The following is a 22401-nucleotide window of genomic DNA, read 5'->3' as shown; positions in this document are numbered from 1 at the left end:
TTGGGCGATTGAACACATTTTTATTTTTTATCGAAATATTTTTGAATAAGTAATTTGCACAAAAGTTTAAAGGTGCTTTTATTTTTCCTCTGAAATGACGCAGGCTTTTAATTCTTTCTCTCTGCCGTCCACCAGGTGGCGCCTGCTGAGGGACTTGGGGACTTGGCCATGCAGGTGATGACATCGCCGTCCAAGAACTACATCCTGACCGTGATCTGTGCCGGTGTGGCGCTGCTCTTCATGATGGGGCTGTTCTGCGGCAGGTTCACCAAGCGAGTCACTCAGGAGCTCAAGGACAGGTAGACTCCGCCCCCCCCTCTGGGGTCAGGACATATTTAACGACCGCAACTGAAAAAGACCTCCTCGCCATTTCACCCCTGATGCTCCTGAAAGTCCGCCGCATCGTCTTTACTTTCCTCCTGCAAGCTTTTTCACCCTCTCTCACAGCTGGGGGCATCTACATGGGAATGACATTACCCACAATCCTAGCTGTCAGAGATTTTCACACATTCTTATCTGATATATCTGGAGGGTTTTTTTTGTTTGTTTTTTAACTCTTTCTCTTTTTGCTGTTGGTTTAAGGGGCAAGGATAGGGAGGGGAATTGGTAAGAATGTGGGGTCGGAGGTCAACGGTTATAAGTCAAGGTGAAAAAATGAAATGCGTAGGTGTAAATGTGTAGAATGCAGGGTGGGCAAATGCTCATGTGTAATAGAGCAGTTTAATGACTCCAGTATTTTATTGATGAGTGTGTGTTGCTGTGAAGGTATGTGTGTGTGAGCGCGAGTGTGTGTTGCTGTGAGGGTGTGTGAGAGATCCAAACTGTCTTTATGCCGCCAGATTGTTTTCTCCTTCTGCTTGAACAGGTTTTTGGAGTTTATTACACTTTTTTCCCCCCTTCCTTTTTTTGTGCTGATTCATATTAGATTTTATCGCCAAGGGACTGCCAAGTGGGCGGTGCCAGCCAGCCCTCGACCGAGCCACAGATAAAGAGGCGAGGGTGGGGCCACAGAGTTGCACCTCACACACTTTGGCCAACTCGCTACAACCGGAATCGCTTGTGGTTATTTTACTTGGGTTTTTTTGTTTGTTTTCTCCAGATGGAGAAACCTCATCAATCCGGTGTCTTATTTTCCCACAGCACAGCCTGTGTCATAAATGCACCGTGTGTGTCCACCTGCTGCTCCCATCATTGCCATCTCGGGTGGGATTTTCTTTTTTTCTTTTTTTTTTTTTAAACATCACTCTGCTCAGACTGGGATGGAAACCAGACGTTTTGATTGCCGCCCATCGCCGCGCAGAGTGGCTGTCGGTTTTGTGCTGGTTGGCACGAAAAAGCTGAGAAGCAATGCAGGAAAAAAATAAAGACAAAAAAGCAACAATTCTAGATTACTATAGAGATGTGAACATTTTTGTGTAAAAATGATACTGGAATCATTGCACATTTTTCGTTTTTTTTTTTTTTTTTTTTTTTTTTTAAATATCTATAAATATATATATATTGTTTTGTCATAGCCTTATTTATTTGTTTACTACTTTTTTTTTCATCTATGATTTGAATGTTCTCTGGTTGCCTTTTCTCCAGCGAGACTCCCTCCTTCCTGCAGGGGGGGTGGGAGGAGGGAGAGGAGAGGCAGGGCGGGGGGAGGCAGCAAAGGTGTGAACACCTCCAGGTGTCGAACTCCTTGAGGAACTAGTGGATTTTCACGTGGGACAGTGCAGATTTTGAAATGCTGCATGCACCAGCTCCGTGTTTTTATTCTTGGGCTTGACCAGAGTCACTTTGCATGATTCCTGGTTCCAAATAATCTTTATTTGCTTCCTACTGGTTGACTGTTCCTCCTAAGAAAGAGGTCTGAGCAGCAGATGGGGGTAAGGCTTGTGTGCCTGAGATGACCGGATTAAGGATATCTTCTCTTTTTCTCTCTCTCATCATACAGATCCAGGATGTAGAGCAGCCTGAAGCCTGAGCTTTCCAGTTATTGTACATACACTGGCCTCGTTATTAGAAACATTGTAATTTTTTTTTTTTTTTTTTTTTTTTAAACATGAACATCCATCAGTTCAACAGAAGTTGTGTAGGTTCACCTGAGGCAGTGTCGAGCAGCAAAATGCAGTTCCGCCATTGTCAACTTGATGCCGACTCCAGCATGAGTCAGTGTTCAAGGTTACCGCAGAAATAAAAATGTTTAAAGCTTGTCACAAAAATCATTTTGATCTCTGTAGATGGTTTCTCCTTCACTCTGGGTAAATTCATTCGTAGCTCACCTGGTCCGACTTTGTGAAGACTTAAAGTTAGGCGTGAGGGTGCTTTGAGGGTGTGCCGACACTGGCAACTAATTGGAATCACTGAGCTCTGGAACGTGTTTCGGGTGTCTTCTCCTTTGATGATGATGATGATGATGATAATGAATATGACTTTGACGTGCAGGTAATTCTTCTAACAAACCATCCAACAGGTCTCTGCTTTAGTAATCGTGGCATTGTCTTTATTTTTTCGCTTGTTACTTGCCACTAATGACTCTGTTACTGTAAAGTTGTCTCAACAGCATTTAACAAAACATGAGATATTGCCAGGTGCATACCAGTTTTTACCACGAGATGGGGCAACAAGGCAAGAGATTAAGAGCATGTTCTTAGTCTCTTAAGGGAAGGCAGAAATATTTCAGTACACCCCCTGGAAGAATTCTGCCCCCTGGTGGTGAAAGTGTTACAAATGTTACCTTTAACACTAACTGGCAGGTTATGCACACTCACACAGTTTACAACTCTCCCCTCTCGTCCAGATACAGTCACTCTGGCTCTGTAAAAGCATATACACAGACATATATAGTCTGTGGTTCTGTAGAGGAGGACGGATTGCTCGGAGGGCGTGTTTGCGACGCTCAGCCTGCAGGTCGATGCCCGAGGAGGCGTTCAGTCTCATATAAACACGTATAAGCAAACACTAAATCGAGGGCCTCTCCTCTCCCTGCGTGAGCTGATCACATGTACATGTGTATGATACTGAGTGACGATAACTTACTGTAAACTACATGTACCGTTCCCCTTCTAACTGTTGAAGCTTGGCGTGGTGAGCGCTGCCCTCTCTGCTTGTAAATGAGACGTTCTGCTTCATTGAAATGCCTTTTTTTCCATCAGATTTTGTTTGTTTGTTTTTAAATCGAAGTGTGCCTAACCGCCGTCCCGCTGTACAGGACATCCCAGACGACCTGTTGCACCCAACAGAGGGTGACGTGTGGCGTATTTGACCGATCTTTTTGTAAAACTCTCTTGTTTGTTTGTTTGAATCCATTGAGCTCCTGATTGGTTTGGGGTTTTTTTTGTCCACTTTTTTTCTTTTGTTGTTGTTGTACAGATGAAAAATTGGACAGTTTGTTAATGATAATAATAAAGTCTGCAAGGTTTCTACTCCACTGTTTCTTTATTTCAAGTCCGGCTCAACCAGAATTTACGCTGTGAAATGTAATATCTGTACATGTGGTAATACTTGAGCCCTGCACTAAAACATGTAGTGCTTTTTTTTTGTGCATCTATATAAACTTTGAGGAAATGTTTGATTCCAAGTGGGACAGATGTTTGTTTCTACAGTGAGGTATTTGTGTGACATCTGGATGTAAATGAATAGGAGCCAGAGCGGGTGTCCATGTATATGGCATATGTATATGTGTCTGCTTTTATAATATGGAAAAATTGAGATTTGCTAAAAATGCACTTCGGTTGCTGAAGTGATATTTATGTGGCATCAATGAGTAAGTTTAAGATGCCTTCAGAACAGACCCTTACATTTAGGAAATAAGTTTCCTATTCTTTAGGTAATTATGGTAAAACTTTTCTTTGTTTTCACATCAGTTTGTGGGGCTTCAGCTCAGTTTTTTTGAAGCTTAAAAATAAAAATCCCAATTTAATTTTGAAAGGTTAAAAGTTCTCATCTTAAGAAACCGCTGTGTCCAAAAATCTGCGTGTGGTGTTGGAAGAGACCAGCTCGAGCAAAGTGTGGATCGGGCTGTACTTGCATGTAGTTCCAATTTGTACCACAAGGTGGCCCAACTATTTAAACTAGTGTTTGTGTAACCAGGCACATCATTAAAAACACTTTATATACCACGCTGCCTCGGAGTCAAATCAAAGCCTCGTGAGACTAAAACTGTCCTCTGTGGTTGAAAGTTTGAGTTTGCAGTGGGCGATTACAAAAAATCAAAATCAAAACCATGTGGTGGCGTCCTTCGTTGTCAGACTGCAGCTCTCAAGCAAAATCCCGTCAGTGGCCTCAAACATCAACATGCAGACAGTTGCAGTGCTGTGGCTTCACTCTCATCTCCAACTATAGACTCTCTCGGTTGCTCGCTGCACAATGCAGTACAAAGTTAAGCCCCAAAACGTGAATGAATGCAGTGAAACTTCCTCTGAATTAAAGGACATGTTTTGCGGTTGTGCAAACTAAATCACACACAGTACCTTTTACGTTACAGCCCACCATTGTTTTAGGCGTTTCGCTGTAATCTGGCTTCCCCTCTGCAGCCTGCGGCTCCAGTGTTTTTCACTCTGGTCTTTCCTGCTTCTATTTGTGAACAGCACTCGCTCCATTATCCAGAACAATAGACCTTCACTCACAGAATGAAATGGTGCACAAAAGCCGGAGCGCCCAACAGTGATGCAGCCATGAATCCACCCGCTTTCCCTTCAAACTGGGTGGGGGGGAGCACTGTCTAAACTGAAATACTGGGTGACATCACCTGTGTGTGCATCAGTGAAGGCCTGAACCAACACATCCAGGTGCTTTGATACACTCTCACAACTGAGAGTAGATCTTTACTTCCCCTAAGAACAGTTTTCTTCTGACTTTCACACTAAGCTTTATTAGGTAGGGCAACGTTGTAGGCGGACATGGATGTACCTGAACCATGAAAACGAAGTATTTTGAGTGCCTAACTCTATCCTGCAGATGAACCTGGAAGCAAAGAGCATAAAGGTCAGAGTGGGATGTGAATAAGCGTGATAGCCTTCAACTTTGCTCTGCCTAGTTTCCCTCCCTGACACAGGCTTGTGAGTCGTCAGTGGTGGACCACTTTTCCTGAAACACTGATATCTTTTCTAAATCCTGGCTGATGTGAGGTGCGTGACTCTCGAGTTTGGCGGTGTTTTGATTCGCGGTGACTTCCTTGTTGTTGCTAAGCAGCATTCATCTGGCCATTGCTGCAAAGACTAACAGAATTTCCACGATAAATGTGATTTACGTATTTTCTCAATTTACCGAGCATTTCCTCATCTTTGCATTAAACTTGCTAAAACTACAATAACCAACTGCTTTGAATTAATGAGACCTTTAAAACTGCCTGCATATTTCTGGAGTGTTTTTGACACGTTACTAAGCTGAGACCACAACAAAGTACTTAAAAATGTGAAAGTATGAAGTGATTCCAATTAAACTAAAGGGGGGAAATAATCAAATGCAGGGAACGTTGTATTCCATCATGATATCCCCTTTATCTCATGGTGGGGCTGATCTGGCAGTGTGGATGCTTCTCAAACATCCGTGTTCTGCGCTGTGCTCTCTGTACTCTGTGAGACTCTCTGCAGGCATGCAGGGTAAACATACATGTCTGCGTTTGTGCTGCCTGTTTTTATGTGTTCTGTCTGACCCGTGGAGGCTTCGGGCCGTCTCACAGAGCCGTGTTAAATTCTTCAGCCCTGCAGACCCAAACACATGGAAGTCATAGACTGCACAAAAGACAAACTACAGTTTATGTTTTTAACATTTCAAGACAAAAAAAACACACCTTCCATTATTTACAGCTTTTAACTCGGCACATGTTAAAGGCTGACGCGATGTCGAGGTAAATGTGTTTATTCTGTAATAATACAAAGTTTGCAAACAGTATCAGCAAAGGCCTTGAAGTTTTAATACAGAGTAAAAATGCTGAGCCTGCACAGCCACGGTGCATCAGCACCTCTGATGACGTTATCATCAGGTAAATCACCGCAGGTTTTTCCAGAATCCTTCACCTTGCAAAGCCTGATGAATCATGAAATAATTGCCATATAAATTATTTTACTTTATTCCATTCAGCGTTTTGGGGCAATTTATTTAGGAACAAAAATCGTCACACTGATGATGTAGAGGTCTCAAAAACTCATGTCAAATACGTTACAGGGTTAAATGCTTCTCAGTATTTGAATCATTGGAAAATCCAATAAAACGATTGCTTAGACAATTTACAGACGGTTAGATGTGCTAAGCTGTGTTCGGGGTTAAATGATGTCTTTTCATTATGCTGGATACATTTTTATGGTCTTACAGAGCTTCAAAAATGTTTTATGAAGGGAACATTTAACTAACTCGTTCCCAGAAGACAATATCTTGTTCCAGGTGTTCTCATTTCCCACAAGAGGATAACTTCTTTTCACAATACAATTACCCTTAAAAACAAAATCACACCAATACCTCCTGAGAACAAGATAATGAACTTGTTCCTGGAATTCATTTAACTTGTTCAAATGGCGGATAAAAGTTTCTTATCTCCTGTGCACAGCTGGTTCCCAGAAGTAGTTTGATTCCTGCACACGAGTGAAGCTTGAGGTTTAGTTTGTCATCGCTGAAGTCAAGGTTGCTATCATGTGGTTAAAGTTAGGAAACAGAGTCACTGTTTTCATGAGATCCACAAGAAAATATTAAAACACAAAATGCCTCATTTTTCTTACAGAGTTTGAGAAAACAGAACTTTTGAATAAGTGACGATATCAGCTTCAGTTGTTTGAACATGTTACAGAAACCTTTGTGCTTCCTTTCATGTTCATTTAGCTCAACTAGCTGGGTTAGGCTCCTGACCTGAATCAGTGGAAGTAAGATGATGGATGGTTGAATGGATGCGTTGTTTATGGTTTTTATTGTTCCAGTGAATGGACTGGAAAACAATAACCACAGTTGTAAACATAAAAAAACAAATGTGGGCGACACATCCCTGCATGTGTTTTAAAATTGAAAGTGACATGAACTTTGACCTGTAGTTTTTCAGAGGTGATGGAAGGACTTTCTCAAACATATAATTTGCGCAACCTTTAATTAACTGGTTTGGCTGAATTTGTGCTCCAGTTCGCTGACTTTTGTTTTGCGTCCAGGGTCACTGAATTTCCTCATTTCCAGCTCCATATTTTAATGATGGGATCCGTAGAGTAGCTCTATATGACTGAAGGAAGGTTTTGTATAAACATGTGTGTAAAAAGCAGTATTAAACCTTTTAATATGAACTAAACCAATAAGGAGAATGTACAGGTTGTACTCTAACATCCATACTTAGAATGGTGCACTAAGTAGTGCCAGTGTAGCGTAGCATCCTAGCAGTCTAAGTCCAAGTTAGTGTTAGCTTTCTACAGAAGTGACTTTGGTAGAGAACAGACTCTTAAAAACGAACATGTAACAAACATTAGATTAGTAAGAATGTTTTTTGTTTTTTTTTAAAGATTGTTTTTCAATACAAAATAATTTCAAATATTGAAGAATGTGATGCTAGGTGGGACCCAACAGAGTAAAGGTCTTTATAAAAACAAACAAACAACAGCTTTAATTTATTCCTGTCAGTTCATGTTTCTTATTAAGGCAACTGTCTCTGATTGGCTGTCCTTCCCAAAAACACAAGTGTATGGGAGGGACTTAAGATGACCATATTAGGAATATCTACTACTTGGTAACATCATTCCAACAGTAGAAAAAAAACAACTTTGTGAAGCCTGAGCTTTTGTCTCACAAGGTTTACTTCTACATGTGCTCACCTCATTATCTGAAACTTATCTGGTTGTGTTCAAAAACAACATATTACACATATGTCAAGAAAATGATGTAAGGCAGAGCAGGCCCACTTCAAAATCCTAAATACTAACTATTAGGTCTTCTTGGATCTGGCTATGTTATGCTCTATATACAAAATTCATATTTTTGAAAAGAACTAGAAAATTACAGTTAGTCACCTACAAAGAGGTCAAAAACACTCAGTGGTTCCACATCCACTCTTCATCCTGCCCTGAAACGTCTTCATCAGTACAGTCAGAGTTCATCTTATCTCCTTCTACAAACCCCGGGTAACCGTCATCACTTCCTTTCTAAAACTCGTACGGAGACACGAACAGGGTGACCTTGGTGAGGTAGCGGCCCAGCAGGGTGTTGTGCTCCAGCTCGCTCATCTCCACCTCGGCTTCTAGCGTGGCTGGCCCCTTGATGGGCGTCACCAGGAGGAGGGTGCCCGTCTGTCTGCCCGAGCGCTGCACACTAAAGTGGCCCCGGCCGCGACCGCCGGCGAGGCCGAATCGCAGCGTGTCGCCCAGCACGCGAGCGGCAGACACCCGGAAGAGGATGCGTGGGGCGGACATGTTGGACACTACAGAGAGGAAGTGGAAGGAGATGGAGTTTGGTGCCTGAGTGCATGGCTTGTCTCCCAGCATGCACGGGTTCCTCTCACACCGCCTGAAAGAACACAAAGAGGGTAAACATTATTGGTTTTCAGTTATTCACAGGTTTTAGTCATTCTTATGGAACAACCGGCCTGCTCTCTGTCCTAATCTAAGATGAACAAGTACAAAAAACAGCAGACCGAGGCCTCAGGGCTTCAGCTGCCCTCAGCAGCACTGAATTGGATAAATGGAAGAAAAAGATTTCAACATACTCAATTACAGAAGGACAACTAACTAACATGTGATCAAAAAGATTTTCTAAAACTGGCTCACTTCTCCTTAAGACCATCTTTTTGGACCTGTCCAGACAGCTTTCAGAGTAGCGTCTACTTTTAAAGCACTACATGGACCCTGTGATGTCACCTCACACTTGAGGGTTATTGCAATCATAAAAAGTCCACCGTTCCCAAGCCTGAATGTGGCCTCATACATTCACATGCACTGCTTAAAAAATCCATCCATCCATTCGCGTCCGCTTATCCTGTTCAGGGTCGCGGGGGGCGCTGGAGCCTATCCCAGCTGTCATAGGGCGAGAGGCGGGGTACACCCTGGACAGGTCGCCAGTCTGTCGCAGGGCCAACACACAGAGACAGACAACCATTCGCTCTCACATTCACTCCTATGGGCAATTTGGATTAACCAATTAACCTATCCCCACTAAGTGCATGTCTTTGGACAGTGGGAGGAAGCCGGAGTACCCGGAGGGAACCCACGCAAACACGGGGAGAACATGCAAAAAATCAAAGATCAAAATCAAATCAAATCAGTTTTATTTATATAGCACTTTGGTCAACAGTTGTTTTTAAAAGTACTGTACAATAGAATAATCGGGTAACATTTAAAAGGAAAGGAAAATAATAAGAATAAAATAATGACAGACTCATATAGAATTAAAAGCCAAGGAGTAAAAATGGGTCTTTAAAATGCACGAAAACCCAGGAATGTCCTGATGTGCCTTCCTGAAGGAGTCGGATTACCTGTGAAACCTCTGTGAGGTCCACGTATCGCCTCAAGCTAAACCATTCCTGTTTTCGAGTTTTCTCATGGTTGCCCCTCTACTGCACCTGTCGTTAAAGCAACTGACACAACCAGCGTTTCTTAACTGACTAGATCACGCTCACAGAAGAATGTGATGCTAACCTCTAATAAAAAAAGTGTTATGTGTTAGTGCTACTTATATGATAAGTTAGCTGATACAAATTTCAAAACTCATCATTTAATTTGTTTTTGATTGAAATTGAATATTACTTAAACTCTCTTAAATTGACTTCCAATAAAAAAGGTTTATCATTGATTGAAATTCATTCAGAAATAATCCTTCTTACTTCATTGTACTGTATATTGTTACTGTTATTTGCCCTGTATGTCTACTGTACAAACTGAACTGGAATGACTGACTGTTCGCTTTATCATTTCAAATAAAGTTCGAAAAAAAAAGTTAGCTGATACAGCAAACCAGACAAAACATGATGATTAGAACGAGAGAGCGAGAGAGAAGAAACCTGTTTGGATGCTTGACATGATCTGAAAAAGGTGATTTAACTGTAATCTGAGAGAAGTGCAGATTATTAGTTAGAGAAAATTAATTAAACTTTTCAAGCTATCGTTCTGTCTTTGTGATGACTCTTTTGAGGGCACCCATTGGTTTTCAATAACTCTTTTCACTTCCTGTAAAATGCTTTTATATTCATCACTCTGTGACGTATATCTTTTTAATCCAGTTTAATCTGATTAGCTTCAGCATGCTAATGCCTCCTACCACGTAAAGCTACACTTCATGGTTAGCTTGTGAGTCATAGTTAGCAAAAAAACATCTGAGGTCAGTCTTGGGTCAAAAACTTCTTCTACATCTCCAACAAAGTGTGGTTGCGGGTTGGAACGCATTCTTGTATTCTTCATCTTCATCGACTTCCTGTCTCCTCTATAGTAGAATCCAGTCTGATTGTTTATGGTTCTCCAGAGACGCCATGATTGTTTAGTCATCCCCAGAGTAATCTGTTAAAATCCTGAAATGATCCTAGTCTCCTGAAATGATACCCTGCTCTTGTACTCATGGGTAAGGACCTGCTTTTCTCAGAAATTGACACAAACACTGAAAGTGAACACATGATTTTGTTTGTTATATGCTGGAGAGAGTGCAGGCGTACTCTGCACCCTCCCAGATTCAGAGTTAGGTTTGGGATGGTGTTTTTTAGACATAAACATGCTGAAATGTTTGACAAAGTTAGTGTATTCTGTCATATATGTTCTGTCCCAGTAGTGAACGTTCATATTAAACATAACAAAAGTTGAGTGATAATAACTCAGCATATGTACAAGTAACCTCTGTGAGCCAAAAGCTCAGATGGTCTGAAACATGGACTGCCACTAAACTCACAGTTTATATGTATATTTTTTCTCTAAGTGGTCAGAGAGAGTTATCCTTCATATGGTCATCTCAGTTATGGAACCCACATGCGGTTCAAAACCTTTACTAGGAGTTCAATTTTCAATTATATTTTGATAGAGCGCCAAATCACAACAATTCCCTTAATGCGCTTTATATTGTAAAGGTAAAGACCCTACAATAATACATACAGAGAAAACACCAACAATCATATGACCCTATGATCAAGCGCTTTGGTGACAGTGGGAAGGAAAAACTCCCTTTTAACAGGAAGAAACCTCTGACAGGAATAGGCTCAGGAAGGGGCGGGGCCATCTTCTGCAGCTGGTTGGGGGTTGGGGTGAGTTAAAACAGCTCATTTCAGACAGAGCATGAATGAATGAAAGGTTTATTTTGAACTGTGAATCATGCAAATCTTAAAAAAATATTTTAGATAAGATTTGACCTCAAGAGGCTTTTGTTAATGTTAATATTTGACGCATTTGTAAAATGGTATCAAGGGTTGATATTTGTTAAAGGTTTTGTATCAAAGTTAGAAATTCTTTTGTGATGGCACTAATGTGAGGAATTTCACTACATACAGTCTTTTATCCTTCCTCTGCTGCCTTTTGTTCTAGTCTTATGCAAAATGATTCTTAGTTTTTAATTGATGTGTTAAAATTTTATAGTTAGAGTAACGTTTCCACTGCAAATCTTCTCAGAAAATATTTTGCAGAACCCTTGAACTAAGCCAAACACCCTGGAGAGCCTGTGTGCCTGCAATCTTCATGTTTTTTGTGACCAAAATACAGGAAACAGATACAACAGCTGTTTTCTGCAAACGTTTGTGTTGAATTTGTGGCTTGCTAAATCATCTTTATCCAAGTCCCTCTTTAGCTAGTGAGTCCAACAAAAGGCTCGCTCAGATTACATGTCTTTGACATCCTCTTTCAAATCGAAGATGAATGATGGGCAACTTTTACAGTAAGTTCTCCCAATAGTTTATTTTTTCTTTTGGTGGTTTTCCCCACAAAGAAGTGATCAGGTCAATCCTCATATTATTTGCTTTTCATGCAATTACTGTATTGACTGTATTTGTCTTGCAGTTTCTTGGGTTTGACTGGGGGAATTTTTGCAATTTGGCATCTCCGTGATTCCAGGTGTGGAAAACGTACTTGAACAATCTGCTGTGGTAAACACGTCCAGTGCTGTAAACACGTTTCAAGGTTCTTGACCGATCAGCTAACTGGAGCCTGAAAACTCAGCAGTTCATCTGAGGCCAAACCTCAGCCTGACTCTCAGCCCAGATTCTACCAGAGCTAAGAGATGGGTGGAGGAGGGAAGTGGTTAACTGTGAGGTCGAGGTCATTGTTTGTCAAATATTTCTTTATCGCTGTCCCTGTCATTGACTTTATGTCTGATTCTTTTTCTTCTGAGGTGACAGGTTTATGGTTTTGATTGTGTCTTTGTGTTTCTGGGTGCTGTTTAATTGCACTCTCGATGTGTGATTTAAATTGAGTGTAGTTCAGGGCAGTCATTCTTTTGACTGCTTGTTCGCTAGTTTCAAATTCAGACTGTCAGTTTTGTTTTCATCCACAGTTGTTGGACAAATAGACAAAGTCCATAGAACTTGGAGAGTTTCCAGATGTTTTGCAACTCTCTGGATTGCCTCAAACAGCATGTGGACTGATTTTTGACCAATGGGACAAATATCACACCACTGAGCTCATTTGAATCACAGACAGATTGTTTTGGTTTTGGGGATCAAATCACACTCTAACCTTTCTTTATTCGAGTTAATATTAGTGAGTCCCACTCACACAGACTTAGAGACTGGTTGGCAATCATTTGGCAACCATCGGTTGATAGGAAAAAGTGTCTAGCACTCGACCCACTGCTGAGTGGTTGCTTCTAGTGTGAAACTGGTTGCAAACAGGTATTTGGTGCTGTACCAAAAACCTTTTTATTATTGTTAAGGTGCCACAGGTTGCCATGGTCACCAGTAGTTTGCATGGAAGATGCCAGTTTGTCTGTCCACCATCAAAAACTACTTGCCAAGTAGTGCTGAAACTGTGAAAAGTGAGCTGCAAACTGGAAACTCAGACTGTTTGCCTTTAAAGTAAATAGTGAGATTCGCAAACTTTCAGATTGTACAAACTAAAGGTTTATGTGGAGATATGGAGACACAAACAGGACACAGAAGGTAAGATAGAAGAGAACAGCTCAGAGGAAGGTTGAGGAGAAAAAGGTCGGTAAGTACTCTTACATGGACGATGTTTTGATGTACGTGGCGTTTTTCAAGCGAGGACACTCCACCGTGACGCACTGGAAACCTCCGTAGGTGTTCACACACAGCTGGTCTGCTGTGCAGTTGTGCATCCGTTTTTCACACTCGTCAATGTCTGAATGCGAAAGGTCAAAGGTGAGAGGTACAACTACAAGGGCGCAGCCATCTTAAACATTCCCCAAATAGAACAGGATGACCTCTGAACTCTGACCTGTGCAGCCGCGGCCGTCTCTGGTCAGGTCGTACCCGGACGGACAGATGCAGTGGAAGCTGCCGGGTGTGTTCACGCACTGATGGACGCAGAGCAGGCCAGGCTGACCGAGGGGAAACAGATGGCACTCGTCGATATCTGAAACAGACACAAGCAAAATTCTAGTTGATTAATCGGTCGGTTGATTGAAAGAAAATTTACATCCAACAATTTTGGTTCTCAAGCGAAGATATTGAAAATCGATTTTTTTAACTGCTGAGAATGATCAGCGTTTTGTTAATGTGGTGGTTATTGGTATGGACTGATCACCTGTGCAGATGTTGTTGTCACGGCCTGATATGGTGAAGCCCACGTCACAGGTGCAGCGGGTGGAGCCCAGGAAGTGTGTGCAGTGAGAGGGTCGTACTGAAGAGGAGGGAGAGGATGACGTGGGTGACTGGTGAGAAAGTGAAGTTGCTGAAGAGGATGCTGACAGAGCAGCAGAAGCAGGAAATGATGACGAAGAGGAGGCGGAGGAGGAGGGAGAAGCGGGAGAGAAGGAGGGGAGGGAGTTGGCGGTGCTGTTGAGGTCTGAAAAGAGAAACCAGGTTTAAAAAAACAGAAGCACAAAACTTTGAAGCAGAACTGTGATTGACCTCCGGAGACTCACGTCTGCACATGGGCTGCTGACCACTCCACTTCAAAGACTCCAGACACACTCGGGTCCGAGGACCAATCAGCTCATAGCCGGACTTGCACAGGAAGTGGACCTCGTGTCCGATGCCAAACACCCTGCCCAGTCTGCGGCCGTGAGTGGGGGGATCCGGTTTGGGGCAGGATGCTGCAAGGCAAAACATTTCTGTCTGAGATAATCTTAATCCACCTGCTGGACCTCAGAAAAGTTATACACCAGCTCAAACCCTGTGGTCATCTGGAACAGACACCAGGAACTGACGGAGCTCCAGTGTGTCAGCCTCCCCTGCAGCTGCGCCACAAACCATGCCCCGCCACAGGGACACTACACCAAAAACTCCTCCCACTTTTACCATTTATTTTTTTACCTATTTTAAAGACGGCCATGGTGCTGTTGTGCAGGGTGCTAATCTTCTTCTTTAGGGAGCGCAGGCTCTGCTGGTAGGACGTCTCATGGACCGCCAGCATCTTCTCCACCTGCCGCAGCGAGTTCAGCAGATCGTGAGTGGATGGACACTCCTGTGGGGGCGGGACGAGGAGGGGTTAGAGAAGGCCTTCCTCCATCTAATCTTTGTCTTTTTTGGCACTTTTATAATAAGCCGAGTAAATTCTGGGGCCAGAACACCAAAACCATGAGCTGACTCAAGCTCAAATGTGCACGGTGGATGTGGGTGTATACTTCTAAATGCCTCCTATCACAATAAATATTCATTAATTACTATTAATTCTATCTTTAGGCCCAAATATGAAAACACAAAGTTTTTCCAAGGTTGTAATAATTTGTTTGGCTAGAGGCAGAAGATGACCATCACATTCTGTTTGCAGGTGTGAGGTCTGCACACAGAGGTGAGGTTTTTCAGAGCTGCATTTAAGCCTGGGTGAAAACTGAACCAGAAGCGGCCGCTCGCCTCACAATCACTGTTGAAACACAGCTTAACTCGGCGCTGCTGCCACACAGCGAACCTGTGGTTTGTGTTTTCGGTGTTTGGAGGCGTTCCTTTGGTTTCTTACAGGCAGTGAAGACTAAGGAGGGTGAACCTGAGCTCTGCGTGCTGAGCTGCAGCTACTATGTATTTAAACAGACTTTGGTGTTGGTGTGAGTAATCAAACTCTAATGACAATAAAAACAAGAATTTGTTCGTGCACTTTGATTGATTTGACCAGGGCTAAGGGTGTGTCATAGTCGTTGAATTTCTTTTTTTTTTTTAATTTTAGTTTTTTGGACATTATTTAAAAGTACACAAGATTAAAAAGTTCAAAGAGCTCCACTTGATTTAAATTTACCTGAATCAAATTGAAGGTGGGTGCTCCTGTGCACCTTTGCTCTGAGCAGAACTCCTAATGTGTCGTCTTATACTTTCTGCTTCTAGCTGGGCCTTCTCCAACATGTCAGAAAGATGAATCTTCAATTTGATCTTAATTTTTTAAAGCACACAAAGCTACAGTTTGAAGATATGTGTTTGTGATGCGATGATTGTCTGCATAAATGTTTAATTGAGTTTGAAAAACGAGTTGATGTTTGTGTTTAGCATAGAAGAATCTAAAAATATCAGCCATGCTTGAAGCTCTCAGGACTTGCAAGAGAAGATGATTATGAACATCATATGGCCAAATGTACAGAGCTAAATGGATTTTTCTTTGTTATATCTATAATCATAGTGTGTGGTACTGCACTATGCTTCAATAAATAATCTCAAATATATTTTTAATCCAAAAAAGATCACGAGCTTTCTCTTGATCAGATCATGTTCCAACTTTTTTGACTCTCTAAGAAATAAAACCTGGATATAAAATCATTTTGATGTCAACTTTTACTCAAAAAACATTTAGACCCAAAATGCTGACTTAAGTAATTAGATTACATGTAAATCTACCATGAAATTTTGTTACATGAGTACAATGTAAAAAAAAAAAATTAAACTTACTTCATTTTGCTTGATTTTTTATTTGAACTTTATATGAACTTTTGATTTCATATATTTCATTTTCATTTTACTCAAAATTGTTCCTTCAGTGTCCTACTAATTAGAGAGGGGTCAGCTGACATTTTAAACATGCATTATTTTAGCTTTAGGGGATGACTTTTTTTTTCAGGAATATCATCTCCAAGACTGGGAACATTAAAGTGTTATAGCCTAAAAGCTATAAAAGTAAAATGCAAACATGATAAGAACTATTCTTATGTATTTTATTTAAGAAAAACAGTCGTAATTTTTTTTTATTACATTAAATTCGATTGAATACATACATTATATTGAATTAGTCTTATGAGACCTTCGGTCCACATATAGACGATTTCATGTTTTTCTTATTTTTTTAAAAAGCATGACCAGGTCAGACACCGGTACCAACCTGAGCAGAAGAAGAATAAATCTGATGAAGGCTGATCATCATCATCGTCAGCGTAATGACCCCAGCAGCCTTCATCCTGGAAAAAAACTCCATCCTCATGATGATCCGTCTTCAGCTCCTCTGCTGCGTCCTCAGAACTGAACCATCTCTCCTCCTGCTCTTTCTTTTCGAGGGCACTTGCCAAATTTCTCCTGCGCTCCCTCACAACCCTCCCTCCACCTCCACCTTCACCTCCACCCACCTCCCTGTCAGGCATGTTGGAGGTGGAAGCTGAAGCCAGAGGAGGAGGAGGAGGAGAAGAAGGAGGGCCCACATCTGGAACATGCTGTCCCTTCTTTCTTTTTTTTTATAAACCATCAGCAAATCCAGAAATAGACTTAAATTATAAGGAGAAGTCAGCTGGCAGTGGTGTCTTTTAATCATCCCCCGTTGTTGGGGAGTATTTCAGATTTGCTCTCCAGCTCAGGAATGTGGCTCTTGCTCCAATTACAGTCACTATAAAGCCCCACTTTTTTTGAAACCCCAAACTCGCCTCATTGCAGCATAATGTCATGTTGCTCCTAAATGACAAGGCAGCGATATCTGAGGCAGAAGCCCCCGCCTCGGTTATCCCCCACTCAGAAAGAGAAAAAAAAAGAGGTGTAGAGATCCTGGAAGAGATTTTAGAAAAGACCCTGCAGCTGCTACAAGTCCAAACTTCAACTTAAACTCAGAGTCATATATAAGGTATGATAATGGCAGAGTATGCATGCACACTATAATCTCCTATACAGCACCCTAAACACATGAAAATCCCCAAAAGGAAAAACACATCTGCTGAATTTGGAATTATAACGTTTAATTGGAAGTAAATAAAAAAGATGATTGAACCAGACTCCATCAAACAAGGCCTTGAATTTCCTTGAAGAGCCTGGAATTTCATGTGCAGTGAGCGCAGAGGGACACACACTCTTTCACGCATTTGTTAAAAACACAAAAGAACCATTTGCACAGCTAAAAACTGTCTTTATGGAAGATTATTGGAAAAACAAAAAGAAGCACATTTTGATTTTTAACATGCCTAAAATTAGAACACTGAGTCCACACAAGATATGTGCTTAAATAACAGATATGTCATCATAAGTAAACTAACAGAATACAAACCCCAAAAAGGGGGTTGGGTATTCATACCAGATGCCAGCTGGTATGAAATAGAGATGCTTTAGTTTTATTCTCTTATTAGAGTTATTCTTGAATTATCATAATTAATGTTGGTCCAAGTTCAGCATTGCAAGTGAGCATATTGTTATGATGTCATAGTTTTGTGACATGTAAAAAAACAAAAACGGCCAATGAGCACTCAGGAAAACATTGTAAATAAAAGGCTGTTAGGATTGGGGCTGGGGGTTGGGATGTGATCGTGCTTAGGGTTGTAGCGCTAGGGTTAAGCTCTTCTGGTTAGGGTTTAGTGTGTGGTGTAACGGTGTGTCCACATCACAAAAGTATGACATCACAGAAATGTGAGTGGTCACTTGCAATGTGGAATGTGGACCAAGATTAAGTCTGATTATGCGGGAACAACACCCACATGGAGCTATCAGATTGTGCTTTGCTCATCAGCCAGTATCACCAAAGACAGCCTGAGACCTCCTGGAAAACAGGTGGAGCTGTGAAGCACTCACCGGAATGAAGTGAAAGGCTCATATTGTCATCTTTTTTTCAGGTTTTAAAACTTTTAACAGATTTTTTTTATTACAGCAAGAAATTTGTTAAAATATTAATTTCATTGGCTTTCTGTATTGCTCTTACAAAACGGAGCATCTGAGTGGAGAGGTGTTGTTTTGTAATTTTGTCTGTCTTTTAGGTGTTTTGTGGTGATCCTGATGTAGCTGTGACTTCAGTTCTTAAACGTTATAATCTTAAACTTTTAAAAACTAAACATATGTTGGCATTTTCGACTAGAACAAATGATGCAGTGCTCATACTTGAGCCATCATCATGCAACAACATCAAAGTGTTATATTTCTGACACCACAGGAAATACATGCTTTTATTCTGGGACTTTTCTAGAACAGCTTGATTCTTATGATTATGAAAATAATCCTTCATCTTTTCTTGGGCTTTAAAGCAGTCCCTCAGGTTTTTCACATTAGCTGAAAAAACATTTGTTTTAGCACCTTTCTCTGTTAATAAGATATCATTCCTCTAATTGTTTAATATCAGGATTCACCTTGGTTACACTTTATGACAGAAAGTAAAGAGAAGAAAAGTGACACAAAGTTAAATGTGATGAAAAAAAAAGTAAGTTATCCTGAATGTCGTGCTTGTGCCAATGAAAACTTTTAATACTGTTGGCAAACGACAAAGGGAGAGGAGAGGGGGAAGGCATGTTAGAAAGCAGTGAGAGAGCAGGAAAGTGTAGTGAGAGTAGGGACTGGATGTATCGTCTATGAGCAGTAAAGGGAGAGAGCTGGCTGATATTATATTGGAGCATACTTCATTGGACATGGAGCTGAAGGGAACAGGTGATAAGGAGATGTTGTGTAGTAGCTGATACAGGCTCTGGGTGGTGGGGAGAATTGCTAGATGGCTGGATAAGAATGGCTGTAGTGATGACGGAAACTGCAAAGAAGGTGTTTGATGTGACCTTTGGACGGAGGAAAGGGGACAAGGAGACTTGGTTTTGGACTGAGGACATACAGGATCACTTAGGAAGAAGTTAGCAGAGAAAGAGCAGGATAGTCAGGGATTCAAAGAAAGTAGACAGGAGTACTGGGAGGTGATGTGTACAGTGAGGAAAGATTGAAGAAAGCATGGGCAGCAGGTTAGGGTGGTTAATGATTGAGACAGAAATGTGCTAATGAGAGAAGAGAAGAAAGTTAGAGAGAAGTAGATGGGTGGAAGACAGTTAGAGAATCAGGAACTGCAGAGGGTTGGTAACAAGGAAATGAGGGCGGCTATGGAAAGGATAAAGAGTGGAAAATTATCCATATGACATACCTGTGGAGTGGTGGAGAAATCTAGGAGAGAGGGGAATCATCTTTTTGACCTGATTGTTTAAAACAACCTTGGAGTACGAGAGGATGTCTGAGGAATGTAGAAGTGTACTCGTACTGATTTTCAGAGACAAGCGTGATGTGCAGAGCTGTAGTAACTACAGAGGGATAAAGCTGATGAGCCATGGCATGTGGAAGGAAAAGAGTTGTTGAGGTTAGGTTAAGAAGAGATGTGATCCATTTTAAAATTCTTTCATTTGTTTTTAAGTCTCTTAATGGTCTTGCCCTTTCTTATTTGTTTGATCTGCTTCAGACAAATAAGAAAGGGCAGCACTGCGGTCAGCTGTTATGTTGTTTTTAAAGTGCTTTAGAAATAAAGTGAAAGTGAAAGTAAAGTGAAAGTGATGATCAGTGAGCAGTAGTATGGCTTCATGCTGAGAAGAGCGCTACAGATGGCATGTTTGCATACATATTATTGGGTGCTAAGAAAGATGTGGTGCTGCATCAGGAAGTCGGGAGTGGCAGAGAAGTCTAAGGCTGGTGGAGGACAATCTGCCGTGCAGAAAGAAGAGAAGAAGACCACAGAGAAGATTGATGCATGTTTTGATGGAGGATATACAGAGGGTTGGTGTGACAGAGGATGATGGTACAGATGGAGTGAGATGGAGGCAGATGATCCAATGTGGTAATCCTTAACTGGAACAGCTAAAACAAGAGGAAGAAACAGTCTGGCTTGACAAATTATGGATGTTGGTTGGTGTCCACCAGGTGGAGCTTGAGTCTTTTCAGAAAACCAAAGAATTCAGGTCTCTTCACAAACATGTGGCACCACCGCACTTTGGAAAATGATAATTTACTTTGGCAAAGTTGCTGATTATAGTTTGATGCTTTGATCCAAACCACATGAGAACTGAGAGTTCTGAAAACAAAGATGATTTACTCACGTTTGTCTTTTCAGGCAGAAGCAAACTGACGGATGGTTTTCTGTGTTTCTGATGTTTGTTTGAGGTTTTTGCTGTTGTTTCCTTATTGTTTCTGGATACATTTTGCAATCAGTCAGTTTCTGGCCTGTAATTTTTTAATACAGCTTGCAGGGACTCAGTGGAAATAAATTGTGTTTAACCAGGATTATATGAGTTATGACATCTGCTTTCCAACTGTGTCCTGCCCAAGACAGGAAACAGTGGTGAATTATATGAACAGAAATTCACACGTAATGAGTTTACAAATGTGGATGACTAAAAGAGTAAGATTAAAAAAAACACTTCAAATGAGGGAATGTAATTGAGAATTGTTTTTGATTTGAGGTTACAGATTGTTTTTATGTGTTTGAAGCTACCTGGTACCTAGACCTGAATCTTGTTCCATTTTAAAAACTTCTAGGCTGGGCTGTGCCTTTGGAGGTGGTCCTGAGGGTCTTGATCCACACTGTAATGATGTGAGTCATTAAGGGTCACATCATGAGCCAAGACGTTAAATATTTGTGAGACATCTCTTTACCCTGACATCATGTGAGTTATTGAGGTCCAGAGATGGGCGTTACAGTAACGTGTTACAAGTAACGCGTTACTGTAATCTGATTACTTTTTTCAAGTAACGAGTAAAGTAAGGGATTACTATTGCAAAAACGGTAATTAGATTACCGTTACTTTCCTGTAGGAACGCCGCGTTACTGCGTTACTAAAACCGTGATTTTTTTGCGAGAATGTCTCATGACAGTGACGTAAGCGAGTGCGACGTTCGTGACAACAGCTGTGTGCAGATCAACAATGGATCAATATCGAGTGCAGAGAGAGTATGAGCGTGCAGCGTTTAAAGTGTGGAAGTACTGACCTTACTTTGAGTTTGATTCCATAAAAAGTGACAAAAACATTAGTGTCCGCTGTGCGTGGGAAGAAAACTTCTTTTTACAGCGAAAAAACCCCTAAACTTCCAACAAGCACCGAGTAGCTGCGACGTAATGGGAAACTCACAGAGAAACTCACGGATAAACACAAAAACTATTTTATTTTATGTGCTGGAATGTGCAGAAAATAGGTTTAAATGTTAAACTAATTTCTTCCAGTCAGAGAATGTTGCATATAATTTTATTTTTGCTTGATGCATAAAGTTAAAAGATTAAAACTAATAAAACAAGTTTAAAAAAAAGAGACTTTTCCATTTGATTACATTTTGTATGATGGATTATGCAGAAAAAGTAGAATTGGGCTGAAAGATCTATCGCTTTATCACCTATTCATGTTGTAAATCGTGTTTTTAAAAAGTAAATAAGTAACTAAGTAATTAATTACTTTTGAAAATAAGTAATCAGTAAAGTAACAGGATTACTTTTGGGGGGAAGTAATCAGTAATTAGTTACTGATTACTTTTTTCAAGTAACTTGACCAACACTGTTGAGGTCACATGGGTCAGGATAGGTGCAGATGTGGAGCTGGGTCTTATCCTGCTGAGGTGGTTCTCCTGTGTTGTGCTGCGTGCTTGTGGAGTGGTTGTTTGGTTTCTCCTTTGCAAATGTTTTAGTATTACTTACTGCACTACATTGTTCAGCTTGTGCTTGGATGTTTCATCCTTGGGTTTTTGTCTGAGTTGTTGCTGGGTCTGAAGTGCACTGGGATTTTGGAAGTTCCTCCTCAAAAAGGTCAAAAGAAATTGATGGCATTAGGCCAGCGGTCCCCAACTTTGTCGCTCCACGGACCGGTTTAATGTCAGACAATATTTCCACGGACCGGCCTTTAAGGTGTCGCGGATAAATGCAACAAAATAAAATGATACGACCAAGACAAAAACTGTGGTATTTTGTAAGTACAATAATAAACATGAATTCACTGTGTAATTGTGCAACTTTATTAGCAGCATCCACCTGAAATGCGCCAACAATATTGAGAGTAACATCCTCCTCTCTGCCCCTTAATGCTCTCTGGTCACTATAGTAACGCGTAAATATTTCTTTCAAAGCAATCAATCAATCAATCAATCAATCAATCAATCAATCAATCAATCAATCAATCAATCAATCAATCTTTATTTATAAAGCACTTTTCATACAGAAAAAATGTAGCACAAAGTGCTTTACATAGTTAAAAGCAGCCCACCCC

General features: G+C 41.0%; 2 protein-coding genes across 7 annotated transcripts in view; one reads left to right on the top strand and one right to left on the bottom strand.

Moving 5' to 3' along the window:
- The window catches only part of LOC102296263 (Golgi apparatus protein 1), a 34606-nt gene extending 31196 nt beyond the window's left edge, over positions 1–3410 (top strand). For 2 of the 6 annotated variants that reach the window (XM_014329039.2, XM_042213844.1), the window contains 2 exons: positions 136–299; positions 926–3410. In XM_014329039.2, coding sequence (XP_014184525.1) covers positions 136–299; positions 926–989 — 228 coding nt within the window. In that variant the 3' untranslated portion in view covers positions 990–3410. Of the gene's footprint in view, positions 1–135 lie in introns of all 6 variants that reach the window. The other 4 variants (XM_042213845.1, XR_006052950.1, XM_042213846.1 and 1 more) reach the window with 4 other exon arrangements.
- A 2421-nt stretch (positions 3411–5831) lies between these two features.
- Positions 5832–16573, bottom strand: LOC102295961 (fibulin-7). Its single transcript, XM_005946726.3, has 7 exons — positions 16332–16573; positions 14348–14498; positions 13957–14127; positions 13617–13877; positions 13308–13445; positions 13076–13211; positions 5832–8457 (listed from the first exon to the last, which is right to left on the bottom strand). Exons 1-7 carry the CDS (start codon positions 16428–16430, stop codon positions 8097–8099), a joined length of 1317 nt encoding a protein of 438 aa, XP_005946788.1. The 5' UTR covers positions 16431–16573; the 3' UTR covers positions 5832–8096.
- Between the last annotated feature and the right edge of the window lie 5828 nt (positions 16574–22401).

Source organism: Haplochromis burtoni, unplaced genomic scaffold (genome assembly GCF_018398535.1).
Source record: "Haplochromis burtoni strain Fernald_Lab_line unplaced genomic scaffold, NCSU_Asbu1 Contig_487, whole genome shotgun sequence".
Classification (NCBI taxonomy): Eukaryota; Metazoa; Chordata; class Actinopteri; order Cichliformes; family Cichlidae; genus Haplochromis; species Haplochromis burtoni.
The sequence above is the reverse complement of the archived record's forward strand: the minus strand, read 5'-3'. Positions and strand labels throughout refer to the sequence as shown.

What these genes read in the sequence shown, in the direction of transcription:
- LOC102295961 (XM_005946726.3), bottom strand. Translation starts at nt 16,430, where the DNA reads ATGAGGATGGAGTTTTTTTCCAGGATGAAGGCTGCTGGGGTCATTACG. An exon ending in TCAGCAGCCCATGTGCAGAC is followed by an intron (nt 13,878 to 13,956) that starts GTGAGTCTCCGG and finishes TTCTCTTTTCAG; the next exon opens with ACCTCAACAGCACCGCCAAC. An exon ending in TACATCAAAACATCGTCCAT is followed by an intron (nt 8,458 to 13,075) that starts GTAAGAGTACTT and finishes GTGTTCTTTCAG; the next exon opens with GCGGTGTGAGAGGAACCCGT.